Below are 21,149 nucleotides of genomic sequence, written 5' to 3'. Positions count from 1 at the left end.
GTTTTCTCCCTTGAAACATACAGGGTGTTTCCGGGCTGGTGTTACAAACTGTCAGGGATGATGGCGAAGGGCACGTGTATCAATTTGAGATAAGGGACCCTGGTCCGGAAATGACCGAGTCGAAAGTTACAAGCAAAAATAGTTGTGTGGAAATGAAATAATTTTATTCCTCTGTACACCTAATTTATGTGTATTTATCTATACATCTTACACATACTGTATTCATCTGACGTTGAATAATTTCAAGGGAAAAATTGTTCCGCGGCCGGGTATCGATCCCGGGACCTCTGGTTGAACGTACCAGCGCTCTTACCAACTGAGCTACCCGGGAACTCCGCCCGACACCGTCTCAACTTTTCCCTTTATATCCACACAACTCGCGTGGGGTGACGAAACGCCAGAGACCCACATCGAGTGCACACAATCTCTGTGTGACTTGGAATTGTGGTTTTCTGTTAACGTACACAGTGACGTATATATTATGCAACTCTAGTCTTTCAGGTAAAGCTTCCTGTAAAGCAGATTTGAATAGAAAGGGAAAAGTTGAGACGGTGTCGGGTGGAGTTCCCGGGTAGCTCAGTTGGTAAGAGCGCTGGTACGTTCAATCAGAGGTCCCGGGATCGATACCCGGTCCAGGAACAATTTTTCCCTTGAAATTATTCAAATCTGCTTTACAGGGAGCTTTACCTGAAAGACTAGATTTTCATCTGACGTTGTTTACGTTGTCTACTTACAGTATTCCATTCAGTGCGCTGTCTGAGGGATGGGGACAGGAAAGTACACTAAAGCAATGCAGATAGCGTAATTTGTAACGGACGTGGTCGGTCCTGATATGCATGTCTGTAGACAGCAGTGTATGTGTACAAGTTGCAGTGTTCAGTCGATCAGTCCTAGTGAAATGGAGGAGTACACGAGAGCGGAATAAGCAGAACTGATTTTCGAATACGGATGAGCCAATGGTAACAGTAGAAAGCTCACAGATTGTATCGGGGCAAGTACCCACGTAGAAGACATCCGGTCCATATTATTTTTCTACGACTGTTCCAAAAGTTAAGGGAAGGAGGGCACGTGGTGCCAAATTACAATTCCATTTCCACACAACTACTTTTGCTTGTAACTTTCGACTCTGTTATTTCCGGACCATGGTTTATCTCAAATTGATATATGTGCCCTTCGCCATCATCCCTGAAAGTTTGTAACACCACCTCGGAAACGCCCTGTATTTTACTCTCCTCTCTCTATCTCTCCGACTGTCATTTAATGATTTTTTTTAATATTAAAGAAGTAAAGAAATTGTTTTGCTTTACATTTTAATTGTACAACAAGATTGATTTAAAGAATACATCATGTAGCACCACCGTAGATGCACATTTGTCTCGATGAATCTTGGAGTGTATATTTGCAGCACTTCTTGTTTTTGAACCATTATTTTATATATTCTGGATTCCAGTGCTGTTCATGAACAACAAATAAAATACATTAGGAACAGCAAGAGATGATCAAAGTTCTGTACAGATCTCCGCGTACAAAACTTAGGCACCAAACTGCCGTATGGCTCCATACAGACAACATTTTCTTTTCCCCATAGGATTAATTAAAAAAATTGTAGGTTCCCATACGATGTATGACTCCGTATGGCCTCCATGACAGCACTGATTGTACTTCTCTTGTCCTCTTCTGGCAATGTTTACTTTGCCTGTCAGACATTATGGAACTAAGTATAATTTAGTGTTGAGAAACTACGACTTAGATGATATTGCGTAAACTCTCGATAAAGGTTCCCAAACCACACCGGCTGACTACAGCAAGGTTTGCTGCGTATCCAAATTTCGAGCAAGCAATCTCAGGCCAACCATTTCCGTGCGTCTCCAGCCGACATTGGGAATGCTATAGAATAATGATGAAACTGACATTGGAAACAATGATATTGACGTTTAATATACAGAAATGTATGTATGTATGTATGTATGTATGTATGTATGTATGTATGTATGTATGTATGTATGTATGTATGTATGTATGTATGTATGTATGTATTCACACTGCAATGGGTATATACCCGATGGCAGTGGTAACTAATTACACTCAATAATGACAATAATAAACTTATTAATTAAAAATGCAATTAATAATACTAATAATTAATACTAAAAATAATTTATAATAATAATAACAATAATAATAATAATAATAATAATAATAACAACGACAACAAAAGGGAATATCCTAAATTAAGTGAAGCACGATCCCTTAAAATAACATTTAAAATAAATCTAATTTGTATCTTAAACCTAAGTTCGAACTAAAACCAACGAGTACGATATGTTCATATCTGCACAAGTACCTTTCAACACTACATTCGCTGTCAACTCACTCACTGCACTGGAACTACGACACATTTCACTGATTTCACTAACACTTCAAAAACATTTCACTGTTCAAATACTTTGCACTGCCACTATAAACTATAAAGCTTCACTGACAGGAACACGTTTCACTTACACAACATACTTCACTGACACAACACACTTCACTGAAACTCTTCAATAACAACATATCATTTACACCCTTTAAATACTGTGTATAATTACCGTCTATTAGTAAAGTCCTTAAGCCTATTTTTAAATACATTTTTGGTTGTTGGTAAAGCCTTTAGTAAGTCTGCAGGTAAAGCATTCCAGTCCCTGATAGTACGATTGAGAAAAGAAAACTTTCCAGTGTCCGGCCTCTGTCTTCTTTCCCTCAATTTATATGAGTGGTCGTTCCTTGAAGAGTAATTTGGCGGCTGCAACCTATTTTTTATTTCTCTCCAGGCAGGCTCACCTCTGTATGTTTAGAACCCAGAGAAAAACTCCAACAAAGACCACGTGCCACAATGCCACTATGGATTTTTCACATGACAATTTCCAGACCAGACTGAGATTTTAACCAGAAGGTCTGACCACTCAGTGTTAGCAGGGGTTATCATGCAAAGTTTCAGTGATACAGTATCTCTATTTAGATGTAATTATCCTGTTGCAGAAGCCCTACGCTTGTACCCACCAGCAGTGGCAACAGACCGGAAATGCATCAAGACTTACACCATACAATCTGATCCACCTTGTATTATACAACCAGGTCAAGGTTTATGGATACCCGTGTACGCTCTGCATCACGACCCGAAATACTTCCCCAACCCTCAGAAGTTCGATCCAGAGAGATTCAGTGACGAGAATAAAGACAGTATCAAACCATGCACGTATTTGCCATTTGGCTCTGGTCCGAGGAGTTGTATCGGTAAGTAACTCATTAGTCATTATAGGGACCGGATTTTTAGGTTGGTTTTTAAAAAGCCCATTTTAGGTTTTTGTAATAGGTGAAATAGGTTTTCTTAGGTTTAATGTCCAACCTGTGAAAGGGGTTGCAAGAACTGCCCGAGCGTTAAAAATGTATCCTTACAGTTATTCTTTAAAAATAAATATACATTTATTAAGGCAACATGGACCTCGAAACTGACCTTTTCAAGAACCAAACTATTTAACAAAATTTATAAGATTCGACATTTTTGTTCCTTCCCCTTTAAAATTATTTATAGTTTGAATGAAACAATTAACATTTTATCTAATATAATTTGCCTTGATGAAGATTGTTGCATGGTAGTAGAAAGAAGGAAACAGGCAAAATTGAAATTCTTACAGGATCCAGTTGAGGAGAAGAGAGATAATTATTTCAATGAAAGACGGGAGGCAAGTCGTAAACTTAGGAATAAAAAGAGAGGTTACTTGAAGGAAAAACTGAATGAGGTAGAAGCAAATAGTAAGAATAAAAACATTCGAGATTTATATAAGTTTATATACGGGTATAAAGGAATTTAAGAACGGATATCAGCCAAGGGTAAACGTGATCAAGGATGAGAATGGTGACTTGCTTGCAGACTCTCCATCAATCCTAAACAGATGGAAAAACTATTTTGCGCAACTACTAAATGTACATAGGCCAAATAGAAATGATCGGGACGAAATTGAAATACAAACTGCTGAGCCATTTATACCGGAACCCATGCATTCATAAGTCGAAATTGCGATAGAAAACCTGAAAAAGTACAAGTCTCCAGGTATCGATCAAATTCCAGCAGAATTACTACAAGAGGGTGGAAGTGCATTATATAGCGAAATTTTATAAACTTGTACTTGCTATTTGGGAACAGGAAATTGTACCAGAACAATGGAAGGAGTCCATAATTGTACCTATTTTTAAGAAGGGGGACAAAACCAACTGTGGTAACTTTCGAGGAATATCACTTTTGTTGACGTCGTACAAAATGTTGTCCAATATTCTTTTGAGAAGATTAACTCCGTACGTAGATGAAATTATTGGTGATCATCAGTGTGGGTTTAGGCGTAATAGATCGACTAATGATCAGATTTTTTGTATTCGACAGAAAATGGAGAAAAAATGGGAGTATAAAGGTACAGTACATCAGTTATTCATAGATTTCACAAAGGCATATGACTCGGTTAAGAGGGAAGTATTATGTGATATTCTTATTGAATTTGGTATTCCCAAGAAACTAGTTCGATTAATTAAAATGTGTCTCAGTGAAACATACAGCAGAGTCCGTATAGGTTAGTTTCTATCTGATGCTTTTCCAATTCACTGCGGGCTAAAGCAGGGAGATGCACTATCACCATTACTTTTTAACTTCGCTTTAGAATATGCCATTAGGAAAGTTCAGGATAACAGGCAGGGTTTGGAATTGAACGGGTTACATCAGCTTCTTGTCTATGCAGATGACGTGAATATGTTAGGAGAAAATCCACAAACGATTAGGGAAAACAAGGGAACTTTACTTGAAGCAAGTAAAGCGATCGGTTTGGAAGTAAATCCCGAAAAGACAAAGTATATGATTATGTCTCGTGACCAGAATATTGTACGAAATGGAAATATAAAAATTGGAGATTTATCCTTCGAAGGGGTGGAAAAATTCAAATATCTTGGAGCAACAGTAACAAATATAAATGACACTCGGGAGGAAATTAAACGCAGAATAAATATGGGAAATGCCTGTTATTATTCGGTTGAGAAGCTTTTGTCATCTAGTCTGCTGTCAAAAAATCTGGAAGTTAGAATTTATAAAACAGTTATATTACCGGTTGTTCTGTATGGTTGTGAAACTTGGACTCTCACTTTGAGAGAGTAACAGAGATTGAGGGTTTTTGAGAATAAGGTTATTAGGAAAATATTTGGGACTAAAAGGGATGAAGTTACAGGAGAATGGAGAAAGTTACACAACGCAGAGCTGCACGCATTATATTCTTCACCTGACATAATTAGGAACATTAAATCCAGACGTTTGAGATGGACAGGGCATGTAGCACGTATAGGCGAATCCAGAAATGCATATAGAGTGTTAATTGGGAGGCCAGAGAGGAAAAGACCTTTCGGGAGGCCGAGACGTAGATGGGAAGATAATATTAAAATGGATTTGAGGGAGGTGGGATATGATGGTAGAGACTGGATTAATCTTGCTCAGGATAGGGACCAATGGCGGGCTTATGTGAGGGCGGCAAATAAACCTCCGGGTTCCTTAAAAGCCAGTAAGTAAGTAAGTAAGTAAGTGAGTAAGTAAGTAAGTAAGTAAGTAAGTAAGTAAGTAAGTAAGCCTTTAACATTGTTTGTAGTTTGAATGGAACAATTAACATTTTATCTAATATAATTTGCCTTGATATAACTACATACATTTCAATTTTCAACAGATAAAAGGTACAGTACACACGCAACTTTTGAATTAAATTTGTTCAAACTTGATCAAGAATTATTTAAAAAGTAACAAACAAACAAAACAACATTATTTACTGGTAGGTCTAATGTTCCTGATTGCAATACATGATCAAATTCTTTTGAAGATTCTCGACTGAATTGCCTCTCAAAATAAATTTGAAGGACTAAATGGTTCTTTTGACAGCACATGACGGTGGTAATAAAATTTTCCCAGAGAAAATAATTGGTAGATTTATTAAAACTGCAATTATTGTTTTATAGTTTATTTGTTATGTGGTTTTATATGTTTATTTCTGACATTCTCCTATCCCTATGTTTAGAAGTATATACACGGTATAACTAAAATTTATGTCAAAACTTTAGGGGTATATTTCTATCATACAGAGCAGTCTTGCGATGGGTACTAATATTTGCGGGCGAGAGCTATTTTCTGCCCGCTGCGCGCGCGCGGAGCTCTTTTGCCTGTAAACATTGCTAAAGGATGTACAGATCTTAGAACACAGGGCATCATGACGGAACAAAAGCGCTCATACAATAAAGTTTCAAGGAAGAGTGGAAGATACAATATTTATGCTTCGAACATGGTGATGAAGTCCAGTGTTTGTTGTGTAAAAAAAATATCATTTGCAAAAAAAGCAACATAAAACGGCATTATGAGACGCAACATTAAAAAAATATATAGGCATTATTCAGGAGAAGAGAGAAATTGATTTCGGAATTGACATTGAAGATAAATTAATTTACATTTGGGTCAGTAGATTGTATCTAGATTCCTTTCATTTCTTTATTTTAAACTAGTCGTACCCGTGCGCTCCGCTGCACCTGTTAGAAATAAATATAAAGTAATTACATAATTAAAATAGGACATTTGATCCAGGGAACAACTTTTACAACAGCGCAAGATAATCTGCTTCGCTCATTACCCTTTTTTTTTGCATTGCATTTATTGCATATATATTTTATGTATTTTAACACGATTCTATTGAGCATAGTTAAAATTTGAATTATAAAATAATGGGTTGCTAAGCTAACGTACTATTACTGCATGCTAAATCAATACACTCTCATTGTTCGTTAATTCTCTGAGATTAAAATGAGTGTACATAAATATTATTTTAAGAAATACAGAAAACGAATGTACAAAATAGTCTATCAAATTTTCTGTGCAGAAGAAGCTATTTTAATCTTACCTGTCCTCGATTTACTCAGACGTTACTGTAATAACATTATAGCAATATGTCCATCTAGAGAAACTACACTTTCCAATGGTGAAATAATAATTAATTATACAAATCGGTTAATTTAACTTCTGATATTACTTCATACAAACACAGAAACATTCTCTGTAGGCTATGTTTAATAGCTTTCGATTGTTGATGTCCAAGGCCCCTGTTTCGATTGTTGTTGTCCAAGGCCCCTTATAGACAAGTCATTTGTTCTTAATTCATTGCACCGTCTTAGATGGCGTTATTTTAATTTTAAAACTCATTTATCTCATTAAATATCAGTCCTATCAAAATTTTGTAAAGAATAAAACTTATCGGAAATCATTTTTAAAGAAACTTTTGTTATGTAACATTTTTCACAAAAAAATAATAAGAGAGATATTTCGATTTATTTAATTCAGGCCCCCTCATAACCCCCCTTTTAAATAAAGTATTTTGAATGCCATATAACATAAAATCTAAGTTACGACGAACTTAATTTATATTCCAATTTTCATATAAATCGGTTCAGCCATTATCGCGTGAAAAGGTAACAAACATACAGACAGACATACAAACAAAAATTTCAAACATGCTATTTTCGGTTTCAGGGTGGTTAATTATATATGTTAGGACCAATTATTTTTGGAAAATCGAAAATTACCAGAAAAATTTCAGCTACAGATTTATTATTAGTATAGATGTATTGTTGATGTTTTATTTGTTGCTTGTTTCTGGATATTTACTTTTATTAGACTAGGCTACGTGTTTCTTTAATTTAGTAATAATATTTTATCTTTGATTGCACTTTAACTTATACTATTACTAAGCTCAAAAAGCCAATTCACTTTTATTCCAATAACTATTTTCAGGATTTTTAGCAAATATGAACTAAACATTTTGAAAACTTTGATGCAAGGAGCTTTTTTTAGTAACGTCAATATAAAATATACTTAAAAATATAATTTCAAAACTATTATACCTAAATGCACCAAATTTTGTACAGATATTATTAGGATAGATCTGTTTATATAGTTTAAATTTCACAAATTTTTGGCTGAAAAGTATGGACGTTTTAAAAGTCATACATATCATAGCTAAATGATTGATCCCAAAAATTACGATGGCTCTCAATATCTTAATTTAATCAATTTGGTTTTTTTTTTTTTTGTGTTACGTGCATCCCACAAATCACTCGAAGAAAACTCATTACATAATCACGACTGGAGAGTAAGGACTACATTTTCACAATCATACAATCAATATACTCTATTTCAATCAATATTGTCGTTATTATTTTTTCAACAGATACTCAAAAATACTTAGAGATCACACACGTCGAGCAGGTAGACCCTATTAGTTTTTCCTAACCAATGAAGTGAAGTATTTACATAATAAATAATTGCTTTTAACAAGAAAATGGTTTACATACAATTAACTTTTCTTATTTCTCTTTTTGTTCCTAAAAAAACTCTTCCCATTGCGATTTGTTTATATATGTACATGTATATTAAATAACTGAATAATTACCACTATTACATAGCCAGAAATTTAATAACGCAAGTTATTATAATAATTGCTGCCTTTATTCGCTGCATGTGCATGTATATCCCTGTGGTCTACGTTACAGTGGATACGCTATGCGCTCGTGATCAAGGTCAAGCTCTTTTACCATGATTGGGAGCTAATATCGTCTCATCCCTGATATAGAGGATGAAAAATGTTCTATGAACATCCGTCCGGAAACGCTTTATTTCCTTGTTAACTGTTATTTTTCTACAACTCTGTTTGCATTGTATGATGCGGAACATTATGAAATGAAAATAGGATCCCACATGGTAATCTGTCTTACAGGAAGTGCTCACAAGGCCTCCTGTTAGCACTTTACATGCATCAACCCGCCGTCATTCTGAATCCCGGATACGCTAATGTATCCTTGGAATATGTTGTATTGTCTCGTCTTCCAAAATACGAGCTCGAAGACTGTCTTCATTTTGCACCGAGGTTCCATACATAAGCTATTTTAAATGACCCCACGAATAAAAGTCTAGTGGGTTTAAGTCCGGAGATCACAGGGGCCAAGGAATTGGTTCTACCAATCCATCCGTGACGAAACCTTTCCATTTATAAATCGACGAAGATTTACACTAAATAAACAAAACTCCATTGTTGCTAAGGACACATGATGTAATAAAACAAGCAAGGTATACTGTACGAATACCAATAATGCCAGGCCCAAACATTGACATTTCCATGTGGTATGTTCCCCCCCCCCCATAATGTACTGCATCATATATTATAAGCAGAATTGTAGAAAAATGTCTGTAAAAAGAGAAATAAAGTGTTTTCGGATCAATGTTCATATAACATTTTTTCATTCTCTATACGAGAGGAATACGTCCCTAAAATTTTGACATACATTTTAGTTACATCCTGTAAAGAAAATACTCAAAATGCAGAGATGATAAAAAGATGAACTGGATTATGAAGTAAAAGAAGAAAAGAATATAATGTAAAGAAATAGTAATATGCGTTACAAGAGCGGTATGTTGAAGTTTTCATGTTCCAGGAAAAGTTTGAAAAAGCGAAACATAGTTGAGCTTTTTTAATTTCCGAGAACATGAAAACAAACATACCGCTCGTGTATCGTACATTATTTTGTGCGAAGATAGTTTATTACATACCTGAAAGAGGAATTTCTAATTAGTTGCAATGAAATCTCCATCTTGGTTTCTGTTTAATGACGGCAACTTCGGAGAACCAAAATATCTTTCTTCAACATTGTTGCTATAAAATGTTTTCTGTGTTTACTATACTCCAGTAGGCCGTTATATACGTCTGTCTTTCCCCCCCCCCCCCAGTCTATAAATGCGAACTTAAAACAAACGGTAAGGTTATGTAATGATTTATTTTTCATTTTAATATTTTAACAATATTATTTATATAACATATTGCAGTAATAACATCGGCAAGTTGATTTGTTGATATTTTCACGGCTTCCTTAATGTTACTTGCATCACGAATGCAGTAACTTTAGTGGAGTTGTAAAGTTTACTTAATTTTTGCAAATATTTAAAAACAATAATTAACAGTGCAATTTAGGTGAAATTGCAGTGGTAAGTTTCCAATTTATAATTGTTACTATATTGAACGTCTCTAAAAATAATATGTTAAAAGTCTGAAGCAGTAAAATCAATATGTCACTCAAGCGGTAAGAAGAGGGAAATTGTTATGTGTGTTAGGTTGGGAATACTGAATGTGGAATTTTAGACTTTGGCGGATTGGTTTTGTGCGGAAACCAAGCAAATACGCACGATCTCCCACAAATATGTATAATATGTACTGTATAGGGTAAAGGTTGGTAACACTGTGTTACGAGTAATATTGCGATGGGGTTTTTTTTTTAGAATTTATTACAATTTTACTGAGCGAGAGAAGGACCGGTTTTGTACAGCAACTTGTCCACGAACATTCCCTTAATACGTTGACCCAAAAAACCGATCTTCCTCTCGCTCAGTAAAATTGTAATAAATTCTCAAAAAGAACTATCACAATATTATTCATATCACGATATTACCAGCCCTTACCCTACATAACATTTTATAATTCTATTTCAGGAAATCGTTTTGCACTAATGGAATCTAAGATAGCGCTCGTTCATCTGCTAACACGATTCAACCTCAAAGTCGTATCCAAGACTCCAATTCCAATACAGATCTCGAAGAAAGGCTTCAAAATGACTGTGGACGGTGGATTCTGGCTGGGACTCGAGCAGAGAGTAATATAGTGTGGAAAATTGAAATCTAGTTATATGAATTGCTGTAAAGTTTTGAATATTCAATTCAATTTCGGTTGAAATTAAATATTTTTTACAATAATATTTTTTTTATTTACAAAACCCATTATATCCCAGTGGCAACTTGAGGTCCTAAGACAATAAAACCTTTGCTTTTATTATTGTTTTAAATTTGCACTTAGTTCACTAGAGTGTGTTCCAGGTTTCCGTGGCTCACTACAACTGTTGTGAATTTGTGAAATATAAATCGTTAATATGAAAAACATTCGGGAAGATTACACACACAAGAATGATAGCTAGTTACCACATTACATAAATATTTTCATATTTCAGTCTAGTATATATACCGTCACGAAGCTTGAGTTGTGAGTGTACTATTTCGCATTGTCTGTGATGAGGCGAGAGTAGCGATCCTAGTGGTTAGCAACTGTCTATGGAGGCATATTCCCTTCGTAGTGAGCTTCGTGACTGTATATACTAGACTGTGATCGTACCTAGAAATTGATGTTTATGTCTGGTGAGCAGAACATAGTATGAAATAAAAATATAAAAATTGGAAATTTATCCTTTGAAGAGGTAGAAAAATTCAAATATCTTGGAGCAATAGCAACTCACATGAGTAAATTAAACGCAGAATAAATATGGGAAATTCCTGCTGTTATTCGGTTGAGAAGCTTTTGTCAACCGCCTGCTTTAAAAAAAACTGAAATTCAGAATTTATAAAACAGTTATATTACCGGTTGTTCTATATCAGACGTCTCAATAGGGCCTTCTCAGAGCACTTCCTCCTCTTTCTCTTTTTCAATGTAAGAGTGGAACAAGATGCAGGACCAGTTCGTGTATCTCCGGATGACGTCATTGACCGCGATGTTTGAATAGACATCTGCAACCGCTACGATGTAACAGTCAGTCATTGTGTCCATCTCCGAGGAAAGAATGCTCTTATTACCGCAAATGTATGAAGAAATAAAAGCTTTCATAGGGAAAGCGAAATTGCGGGAGACGCAAGTTTCAGTGGGTAACTGTTACTACTTTATTAATCTAAAATTGTTACCTGATTTGAATCAAGACCATTGTAACAAATATAAAGATGTACTGAAGGACTTAAACGAATTTCAGACCAGATTTAAGATTTGAATAGTTCTAATTTAAAATAATTGCTTGTGAATTTCTAAAATGTTTAGGTTATTTTTAATTATTGAAAACATTATGAAATATATTATTTAACTATTATTGTAATTAATATATTAATAATAGCGTAACGTAAGAATACTTACTTTAATAACCAACAAGTTTAATTGTAATTTTATTATTATTATTTAATTGAATTTTATTTTATCAAATAGTCCACATCTGTGGAGTAACGGTCAGCGCGTCTGGCCGCGAAACCAGGTGACCCGGGTTCGAATCCCGGTTGGGGCAAATTACCTGGTTGAGGTTTTTTCCGGGATTTTCCCTCAACCTAATACGAGCAAATGCTGGGTAACTTTCGGCGCTGGACCCCGGACTCATTTCACCGGCATTATCACCTTCATATCATTCAGACGCTAAATAACCTAGATGTTGATACAGCGTCGTAAAATAACCCAATTAAAAATATTTTATTACATATAGTATAAACTCAAAAAAGAGCTATACCAAAAACCTTTACTAGAAATGAAATATTGTTATTGTTTGGTCAACAGTCCGAAGACAGGTCTGAACCTCACAAGTGATACCAACAAGGCACCACTTATGAGTCAACTAGGCCAGGAAGTAATGGAGTAAGGTGGCTAGTTCCTTGTGCTTAAATAATTACGTAAGATGTATGGTTCTTCATGCTTCAGATCTTTTCTTTTTACTCATTGATAGTATACAATTAGAAAATAAATGTATTATTATTATTATTATTATTATTATTGTTACTGCAAACTACGTAAGAAATTCCTTCCGAAAACAACTGTCTATTGTGACAGTACAATTCAAAAGTGCAGCTTCGTGGCATTTCTCCCGCGACAGTTACAACTTAGCTCGCTCATGTGTGTGACATTAATCAGCGATCGGCTATCTTCGGGTACTGCGCTTATCTCTTCAGGACTACGCTATCTACACTTGCTCTCTGTAACAACTTTTATGCGTTGGCCTTGAGACGCCTGTTCTATATGGTTGAGGAACTTTGACTTCCCTTTGAGGAACAAAGGTGAAGGGTATTTGAGAATAAGGTCGTTAGGAAAGTATTTGGGGTTAAGAAGAATGAAGTTACAGGAGAATGGAGAAAGTTACACAGCGCAGAACTGCACGCATTGTATTCTTCACCTGACATAATTAGGAACATTAAATCCATGCTTGTAGCACGTATGGGTGAATCCAGAAATACATATAGAGTGATAATGGGAAGGCCGGAGGGGAAAAATACCTTTGGGGAGGCCGAAATGTAGATGGGAGGATAATATTAAAAAAGATTTTGAGGGAAGTGGGCTATGATTGTGGGGACTGGATTAATTGTTGCTCAGGATAGGGACCGATGGCGGGCTTTTGTGAGGGCGGCAATGAATCTCCGGATTCTCTAAAAGCCATTTTTAAGTAAGTAAGCGATTGCTGTGGTACAATTTAAATTATGTGAATATAATGGGGATAAATATGTGTAATTTAATTGTACTAACATGTACCTAATTCAAAAGTGTGATCCTAAAACGTGTTAAGTCCAATTTTATGATAAGACTGGGTTGGTTTTTAATCCGCCGGCCTACGGACTGAGAGAGTGTTTAAGTGACCTGCGCAACAACGCAAACTTTTAGACAAGGATTGGCGTTGTTTTGGATGAAAGCAAGCTTAAAATATAATAATAGAGGTCTCAAACATAATCATATTGTATAAATTATATAAATGGCCGAATGGACTTTTCGAGTTTCGGTATCATACTCTTCAATTGCATGCAGAAGTTATCAGATCACAATTTCATTACGATACTTTGAATTTGTATGGAAAATGAGTTGATTGAGCATTGTTTCATCACATGACGTAGTCACGACGTGGCTAAGGAGAAAGACAGGCTTCGGCACAAATCGTAGTCACGTGACTATCATGGTCTAGTCATGGCCATCTTGATAATCACCTCATATAAATACATGTTCAAAGTTCTAAAAAACAAAGGAATTGCTATACTATACTCATGTTAAACGTGCATCTTATATATATATATATATATATATATATATATATAATTTGAACTAGTAATGGAAATTACGGGAAAAAGGCTGAACGGATTTTAATGAGTGACCCCTCATTTTCATGCCTGACATCCAAAGTTTTTCGGAAAAGTAGTAGTTTTCAGTGAAATGTCAATTTTCATACATAATTTTCCTATTTTCCAAAATCCATCTGTTGTCAGTTTTGAGAACTAATTTTATCGAATCACTGCCGACTTGATTGAATTTCAGAACAAAACACACACTGCAATAAACAATAGGCTATTACACGAAGGCCATGACCTGCAGGATTGCCGACATATTTAGAGCTCAATTCAATTTGTTATTAAAAACTGATTCTGCAGTGTATAATTTTCTGAGTACAGCTGTGTATTGGATATTCAAATCTAAGAAACTTGAGGTGGTTTGATGACATTATTACCATTAGAAATTAAATATTATTATAGTTAGTATCATGATGCGTCTATTCTTCATTAATTGTACATAATATTGATGCTATATTGATGACATGAAAGTGAAACGTTTTGAGATGTAAATGTAGAGAATATCTAAATTTAGATCTTCATTTCTATAATTTACTGAGTGGCTGCTATATATAACTACAAAACTTAAGTAAGATAATAATATTGTTATTAAAAATCAAATATTTTATACTTATTAATCCAGTGGGGTTGGGTATTTTTCATATACTTAATGGCGGTGTAGTGTAGATACTGATATGTGTCATTGTCTTCAGTATTGGCTCGACAGAGCGCAAAAATTACAGTTCCTAAGGAAAGATCAAAAGGTATTACTTACTGATAAAATAAGAGGCCTACAAAATTTTGTAGTCTCCAGATCATTTCAGCAAGATCTCTTAGTAGGATAAAATGATTTTACGCTCTACATTTCAAGTTCTACATGCAGCAGCTATACGAGAATGCTATTGTTCGAAAGCTTAGCAAACCTGACATTTTTTTAACTTTTGTCTACAATCCACAATGACCTGAAATAGCTACTGCTATCGTCCTGACATTGATACTTGCGTTTTCGCGTTGAAACTCAAAAACTGAAGTTGGATAGGTTCAAGAAAAAGTATTTGGCCTAAAAAAATCCATTCAGAGGGAGTATGTTTCATTATTATGGAAGCAAATAACTATCAAAAAGACAAGTATTCTGCATTGAAAATAAATCTGAAAAATTTTTATTTGAACGTCTAATGAACTTAGTTTGCAGCAGCATTTGCTGCACAAGCCACTAGTTTACATATAAACTCGTTCAATGTTGGCCATGTTACGACTAAGAATGTGACGTAGACACGAGAAGGAATAAGTCTGACTTCGACAATCCCTTCACATCTAATTAGATTTATGTAGGAACTTACTAATAGATAACTCGGGGGCACTGGAATTCAAAGAATTAGAAAATTAATTTTTCGACGTATTTGTCTTAAAAATAAAAAGCTGAAAGAAAATAGCTCTATGTGAAATGGTACCTTCTACTTGTAAGGATTTGGTAGTATATATTTTGATAGAATGATGACAATGTTGCTACATTTTTCACACACTGTCATGCTGTTGATTCCATGAAAAATGAAATTCAAGCAGATATTCCAGAACTCAAAGGACTAAAATTTCTCCTAACGTTTCACTTGCGTACTGCAGCATGATTTAATGATATTACTGATCAGTTTGCATCTATTTCTCTTTGCAGCATCCATACTAAGAAATGATAACTTAGTGGTCATTTTTCCGATGGTCTGTAGACGTCACTTGTGTTCAAGGATGGTTAGGGAATAACGTATCTCTTTTTAAAAACTAACGTGAATGTGTCATTCATTTCATAAAGTTCTATCTTTGATCAATTATCTTCTTCTTATCCAGAAGGATTTAGAATTCACTTATCTATCCTTTATGATTAAATGTATGTGTTCTCTGTGTACCGGCGTTTAGTTCCACTTTCAAGCGCTAGAGGTTAGTGCAATCGAACACACGCTAAGATAATAACTGAATATAAGAATTGAGACACAGGATCCAAACATCGCCTACCTTATTGCATAATCCAGTAACGCTTTGCTTCAAATAAATTCAAGTTAACAGCTTCTCCTTATTTCTCAGTGATAAATTAATTGTAATAATATTTTTATGCTTTATATATAATAACTTATATTATAAAACTAGTGGCTTGTGCAGCAAATGCTACTGCAAACTAAGTTCGTTAGACGTTCAAATAAAAATTTTTCAGATTTATTTTCAATGCAGAATACTTGTCTTTTTGATAGTTATTTGCTTCCATAATAATGAAACATACTCCCTCTGAATGGATTTTTTTAGGCCAAATACTTTTTCTTGAACCTATCCAACTTCAGTTTTTGAGTTTCAATGCGAAAACGCAAGTATCAATGTCAGGACGATAGCAGTAGCTATTTCAGGTCATTGTGAATTGTAGGCAAAAGTTAAAAAAATGTCAGGTTTGCTAAGCTTTCGAACAATAGCATTCTCGTATAGCTGCTGCATGTAGAACTTGAAATGTAGAGCGTAAAATCATTTTATCCTACTAAGAGATCTTGCTGAAATGATCTGGAGACTACAAAATTTTGTAGGCCTCTTATTTTATCAGTAAGTAATACCTTTTGATCTTTCCTTAGGAACTGTAATTTTTGCGCTCTGTCGAGCCAATACTGAAGACAATGACACATATCAGTATCTACACTACACCGCCATTAAGTATATGAAAAATACCCAACCCCACTGGATTAATAAGTATAAAATATTTGATTTTTAATAACAATATTATTATCTTACTTAAGTTTTGTAGTTATATATAGCAGCCACTCAGTAAATTATAGAAATGAAGATCTAAATTTAGATATTCTCTACATTTACATCTCAAAACGTTTCACTTTCATGTCATCAATATAGCATCAATATTATGTACAATTAATGAAGAATAGACGCATCATGATATTAACTATAATAATATTTAATTTCTAATGGTAATAATGTCATCAAACCACCTCAGGTTTCGTAGATTTGAATATCCAATACACAGCTGTACTCAGAAAATTATACACTGCAGAATCAGTTTTTAATAACATATTGAATTGAGCTCTAAATATGTCGGCAATCCTGCATGTCATGGCCTTCGTGTAATAGCCTTATGGTTTATTGTAGTGTGTGTTTTGTTCTGAAATTCAATCGAGTCGGCCGTGATTCAGTAAAATTAGTTCTCAAAACTGACAACAGATGGATTTTGGAAAACAGGAAAATTATGTAGGAAAATTGACATTTCACTGAAAACTACTATTTTTCCGAAAATCTTTGGATGCCAGGCATGAAAATTTGGAGTCACTCATTAAAATCCGTTCAGCCGTTTTCCCGTAATTTCCATTACCAATTCAAATTATATATATAAATAATATAATACATTATAAAATTATGTATCAAATTCGTTTAATATTGGTATACGATATATTATAGACATGATTTTACTTCTCATAGGAGTTTTGTTTTTCCATTTTGAGCGCTATTAAATCATTACATATTTTAATTGTTGTTAGGATCAACGTCTCAACTCTCATTATAAAGGAACTTTAGAGTCTAGACATTACAGATAATGACGGATTTATTATTTCATCGGTCCAACTTATTTTATTTGAGTACATAATGTACCTAGATGTATTAATTGTATGTCTGTTACATTCTGGTGTGTCGATTGCTAACTGGTGTAATGTCAGCGCCAACTCTAGGGAAAAAGCAGAACCTCACGCTCAAGCTGGTTTGAAGTTAATTGAAATCAGTCCTGTTACATCAAAGGTACCGACGCAAAGTGTCCATACTTGTAATTCCCTATACGCTGGCCTACGCACTTCACTTGCGTGATTCGGGTTCCGCATATTGCGGACAGATAGCAGGACTGTGGCCCATTTTCAAGTTTCACTCCATTTCGGCGGTCCACGCTATGCAGGATGTGTATTTGTGGGGAGTTATGTCGTGTACTAGGGTGAGTGTATGTGTAAATGTTCATGTAAGTGTAGTGTAGTGAATGGGAGAGGTTGATAATGAAGATGAAGAAGGGAGAAGAGGAAACGCGGTGCCGGTACGTACCCTACACTAAGGGGACCGCCAAGCTTAACGTTTCCTCCGACGGACGAATCACTATCAACAATAACATATGCCTTCTCTTCATATGCACTACGGAGAGATTTTGGATTTAATCTAGGCATATTGGTGCACAATCTAGTGATTAGAAGTTGTGCACCGCCATAGAAGAAAATTTCTGATCCCGCCGGGAATCGAATCCGAGCCGGCTAGTCTGGAGGCTGACACGGTACCACAGAACTAACTCGGCGGACTTCATGACATTATAAGAGGGATTGGTCCAAACTAATAAATTATCACTGTTTACTGGAGAGTGAAAACTAAAGTTGGAATCTATTAGGCCTAATGCAATATTTATGTCAATACATGGGGTTACATTAACTATAATTAACAATCAAACAACAAAGAAATTCTTCAGCAGTCAGTGACACCCATCTAGCGCAGCCATTTTCAAACGGTGTGCCGCGAGAAAATGAAAATAGCGAAGGTTGTCGTGGCAAATTGGAAAAATTAAAGTGAAAAGAGTAGTAAAAAGTGAGTTCATAAGAGTCAACATTCAGCGAATGTGTCACAAGTCAACATTCAGTAAACACATTCCCTCTAAAACCCTCAAAATTCCCTCTGGCAACCACTAGTTTAGATTATATGAGTGTCCCGCGGAATTTTAAATTACAACTTTAGTGTGCCACATGTTGAAAAAGGTTGAAAAAACGCTGATCTAGAGATAGGAAAATCTTGTGAAGAACGAACGCGATAAAAAATACTCCTTGCGTCACAATGTGGTTTAAAAGGAGCGGATTCATATAAACAGAAGACCGGCCGCAGCAGAGATTGCGTAACCAGTCCGACAGATGGAGTTGCCTGTAGTGTAAACTGTGAGCTGTAGATCGCAGACAGACTTCGGCGGTGTTGAACTTCGGTTACACACAGGTGCGTACAGCATTGTAAGTTTTATCAACACTATAATAAATAATTACAGTAGTATTTTCTGTACATTAGCCTTCTGTTAGACTCCTAGTTGAGACATTATACTAATTTTTATGTGGTGTGTTTTACTGTGGAATAATGAAGTTCTGCTGTATGCATATTCACGAACTGCGTCGTGTTATCATAGATGACGTCATACTGGAACGCCTCCAACGAATCATGTGCGACAACTTAGGGAAATCTGAACTACAACAATAGCTTTAAAATGCTACTTAATAATGTGAGTATACCGCACAGTTCATCTGCTTACGTAACAGTTTCTCTTCGTATCCTAACATAACATTAAGAGTGAAGTGGCACATACTTTCCTCACTACATATTTTGCGACTTAACAAAACTTACAGGGAAGAAAAGAATCAATTCACCAATTCATTCTCATTGACTATACCCAAACTGCTGTAACCATATACTTGACAATTGTTATTTGTGTTGACAACCTTTCCCATGGAAAAACTGAAGTGAACCAATCACAACGCAGCAGTTTCTATCAGCTGGTGTAGCTCCAACGTGGAGTGCCTCTGTATTGTCGTTTGCTACATGCTGTAATATATGGTGTTACACAAAGAGCAACCAGAATCAGCAATATCTTACCTTTAGACTGTAAAAAGCTGCTATAAATTTCGCAATATTGTACATATTTAATCAAATTACCTCATAAATGAGCAAAGAATAACTGATTTTACTCCATCTTACGTTCGATTACCTTCAACTTTCAAACATTAATGAATATGCCATGAATTCCTAATTGTTTATTGAAAGTAAATTTTCAAGGATAAGGGACATATTTATATTAAATTTAAATATATTTAATTATATTCATAATTATTAATTTACCCCTATAAAGAGGTAGTTTTTTCTTATTTAAACATAATCAGAGTTTGTCCACAATTCAAATATAGTACATTTAAGTTGTTCATAAAGTTTAATTAAATTGTGTTAGATAGAAAAAAAATTAATTTTGTCTAAATTCACCAACTATAAAGGGGTAGTTCTCCTCACATAAACGTAATCAGAGTTTGTAATAATATCAAATACATTACCTTTAAGTTCTGTATAAAGTTTCTTGAAATTATGTTAGAAAGAAAAGAAGTCATTAATTTTTTCTAAATTGACACACTACGAAAGGGTAGTTCCTCTCACACAAACGTAATCTGAGTTCGTAAATCAAATGCATTAACTTTAAGTTCTGTATAAAGTTTCATGAAAATATGTTAGAAAGAAAAGAAGTAATTAATTTCTTCTAAATTCACCCCCTACGAAAGGGTAGTTCCCCTCACACAAACGTAACCTAAGTTGGTAATCATATCAAATACGTTACCTTTAAGTTCTGTGTAAAGTTTCATGAAAATATGTTAGAAAGAAAAGAAGTAATTAATTTCTTCTAAATTCACCCCTATGAAGGGTAGTTCCCCTCACACAAACGTAACCTAAGTTGGTAATCATATGAAATGCGTTGCCTTTAAGTTCTGTATAAAGTTTCATGGAAATCTGTTACTTAGAAGAGAAGTTATTAATTTTGTCCAGCTAGAATAAGGAAATTGCACACTTTTCGCTGTGTGAATTGAAGAAATGGTTGATTAGAGACTTTTTAACACTGATACATCAAAGGAGATGAGACGACTCAGGAAGATATAGTAAGCGATGACGTTTCTTTCTCACCGCGGATCAACAGAACACTGCGCTGGCGTAATAACACAGTCTACTATATACAGTCGCGAAGCTTGAGGTGATTTTTTGCAAATCTCGCGATAAAGCGCTCCAAGCGGTTAGCAACTAGAAACAGACTGTCCACGGTCGACTTTGGATTTAGAGTGGACTGAGTCGTATTTCCATCGAGTGCTAGGTCGTTGTGAATTTCGCATTGATGCTCGTGAAGAAAAATCCAAACATCTATTTCTTATTTTACTTCTAGATGCAAAAAGTGGTTAATAAACAGCAGGAGGGAAGATCTAATGACAAAGAATGAAGCATATCTTTATAATAATATAAAGTTTTGCTCTCTTCATTTCGAAAACACACAATTTATGAATGAAAACAAAAATAAATTAATCTGGAATGCAGTTCGAACTTTATTTGATGTTTCAAATAATCCTGTTCTGTTATTACCTGCAGCTGAGAAACAAAAGCTTTGCAC

The 21,149-nt window shown here is 35.0% G+C and overlaps 1 protein-coding gene across 1 annotated transcript in view; it reads left to right on the top strand.

Annotated features, from left to right (window-relative positions):
• Nucleotides 1–21,149, top strand: part of LOC138696912 (uncharacterized) — a 79,447-nt gene that overhangs the window by 25,564 nt on the left and 32,734 nt on the right. Inside the window, exons 7-8 of the mRNA XM_069822390.1 lie at nucleotides 3,022–3,276; nucleotides 10,583–10,751. Coding sequence (XP_069678491.1) covers nucleotides 3,022–3,276; nucleotides 10,583–10,751 — 424 coding nt within the window. The remainder of the gene's footprint in view (nucleotides 1–3,021; nucleotides 3,277–10,582; nucleotides 10,752–21,149) is intronic.

This window comes from Periplaneta americana, chromosome 3, assembly GCF_040183065.1.
Source record: "Periplaneta americana isolate PAMFEO1 chromosome 3, P.americana_PAMFEO1_priV1, whole genome shotgun sequence".
NCBI classification, from domain to species: domain Eukaryota; kingdom Metazoa; phylum Arthropoda; class Insecta; order Blattodea; family Blattidae; genus Periplaneta; species Periplaneta americana.
Note: the sequence above shows the minus strand (reverse complement) of the source record. Positions and strands in the feature narration are given on the sequence as shown.